Below are 2,500 nucleotides of genomic sequence, written 5' to 3' on the forward strand. Positions count from 1 at the left end.
GCCCCCCCCCCCATTGCTATATCTTCTACACGCGTTTAATGGCTTTAGATGCTTTCGCAAAAGAAAATATATTTTTTGGGTTGTGCTTGTCATGATGAATTAAAATAAATGCATTAAAGAGCCATGCCATTGTAGCGAGGAGAAAAAAAAAAAAAAAAAAAAAAAAAAAACGTCAAAATGAGATAAGAGAAATAATGGTATTAGTAATTATGGTAATAGTGATGATAATGACGGAAAATATAATTATTCTTATAACAATAATGATGACAATAATAATAACAATAGCAATAGCAACAACAATAATAATAAAATAAATAATAATAAAAAATGGTACAAACCTAGGAATAACCCCACCCGTAATAATGATAACGTGATGGACAAAAATAATGATAATAGTAATGATCATAAGAACAACAGCAGCACCAACAAGATAGTGATGATACTAAATATAGTAATTCTTATACGATAATAATAGTAATAATAATAACAGTAATGATACTGATAATAAAAGTAATAATGATATTATGAGTCATAAAACAATAGTTATATTGACGATGATAACGACGACGATCATAATAATAATATACTACTACTACTATTACTACTACTAATGTTAATAATAATAATAATAATAATAATAATAATAATAATAATAATAATAAAATAATAATAATGATAATGATAATAACAACAACAACAACAAAAACAACAACAACAATAATAATAATAGTAATAAAAGAATAACAATGAAGTAATTAACTATGGTAATGATAATAATAATGATAATAACCAATGATAACGATTATAACAATGAGAGTAATAGTAATAATAATAATAATAATAATAATAATAATAATAACAACAACAACAACAGCACCACCATCACCACTACCAACAATAACAACACCAATAACAACCCCAATATGAAAACAACAATGGTAACTTTTACATCACGATATACCTTTTAACTAACTCCTCATACCCTGTTTTGTAATCTTTAGTGGATGCGCATCGGGGGACCATGTTTAATTATCATGCCTATGTGATGGTTTGATGGATTTATCTTGTTGATGGGATAGACAACACGGCAGGATATAGCCTTCTATTTTCTGGAGGTGAGGCTGTTAGGGTGGTATGTATGCATGGAAAGGGATTGTATCTTGGGAGAGAGTGTGTGTGTGTGTTTCGTGTGTATTTTGTGTTGTAAGTGGAGTGTGTGTTTATTTGGTCTTTATTTTTTCAATCACTATTATTTTTGAGTGTCTATTTACATTTTGTTGAGTGTCTATTTACATTTAATGGAGTAAAAATAACTAGAGTGTACTTGTGTTTGTCTGGGTGTGTATACCCACTTATTGCGGGTGTTTCCACATGCGACTTGTATAGGTATTCACATTATGTTTACCCACATACCTATTATGTGCATCCGCATCCACAATAACCCCTCTTTTCCGACATTCCAGGTATATTATTGGTGCTATCGATAATGGCCGCCCTTGGCAAATGCAAACTGAACAGAACCTACAGCCAAGACGTGAACCACGACCCCCCTCCTTCGTACAGGTGGTCGTGGAGAAGGTCGTTCTTGAGGAGACACCCGTCCTGCAGGTGAGTGTGGAAAGGGGAAAGGAAAGGCAGAAGGAAGGTGGGGGGTAGGAAGGGTAGTGAGAGAGAAAGGAAAGAGGGAGTAGAAGGGAGAAAAGGGGGGGGGGAAGGAGGAAAGAGAATAGGAAGAGGGAAGGAGAGGGAGGGAATGATAAGGGAAAGAGGGTAGATGAAGGGAGGGAAAAGAGGGGGAGGGAAGGAAGAAAGGAGAGGGGGGGAGGAAAGAGAGAGAGAGAGAGGGGGGAGGGGAGAGAGGAGGGGGAGGGAGGAGAGAGAGGGGGGGAGGGGAGGGGAGGGGAGAGAGAGTGAGAGAGAGAGAGAGGGAGAGAGGAGGGAGGAGGAAGAGAGAGAGGAGAGAGAGAGAGAGAGATGACGAGAGAGAGAGAGAGACAGGGGGGAGGAGAGAGAGAGGGGGAAGGAGAGAGAGAGGGGGGGGAGGAGAGAAGAGAGGGGGGAAAGAGAGAGACAGAGAGAGAGAGGGGGAAGAGAGTGAGATGATAGAGAGAGAGAGAAGAGAGAGAGAGAGAGAGAGAGAGAAAGAGAGGAAGGAGAGTGAGAGAGAGTATATATTTATATATTTAAAACAACATATTCTCTCCCTCAACAAAAAGTAAATAAAATAGAATGAAAATAAACAAACAAAACATATATATTATATATATATATATATATATATATATAATATTATATATATTTATCAGAAAAAAAAAAATATATAATAAACATATAATATATATATATTATATATTAATATATATATATATATATATATATATACATATACACACACTGACAAATATTTATCACCCTTCCTACCCTGTCCAATAATCTACTGGAGAGCAAGATACGAATTATCAGCAAATGCAGTCTAGTTCCTGAGCATGACTGACTTAAC

At 35.5% G+C, this 2,500-nt stretch overlaps 1 protein-coding gene across 2 annotated transcripts in view; it reads left to right on the forward strand.

Annotated features, from left to right (window-relative positions):
• Nucleotides 1-2,500, forward strand: part of LOC119595070 — an 11,167-nt gene that overhangs the window by 5,308 nt on the left and 3,359 nt on the right. Inside the window, exons 1-2 of one of the 2 annotated variants that reach the window (XM_037944208.1) lie at nt 1,002-1,115; nt 1,464-1,608. In XM_037944208.1, coding sequence (XP_037800136.1) covers nt 1,487-1,608 — 122 coding nt within the window. In that variant the 5' untranslated portion in view covers nt 1,002-1,115; nt 1,464-1,486. Of the gene's footprint in view, nt 1-1,001; nt 1,116-1,463; nt 1,609-2,500 lie in introns of those variants that run through there. The other variant, XM_037944209.1, reaches the window with a different exon arrangement.

Source organism: Penaeus monodon, chromosome 35 (genome assembly GCF_015228065.2).
Source record: "Penaeus monodon isolate SGIC_2016 chromosome 35, NSTDA_Pmon_1, whole genome shotgun sequence".
NCBI classification, from domain to species: Eukaryota; Metazoa; Arthropoda; class Malacostraca; order Decapoda; family Penaeidae; genus Penaeus; species Penaeus monodon.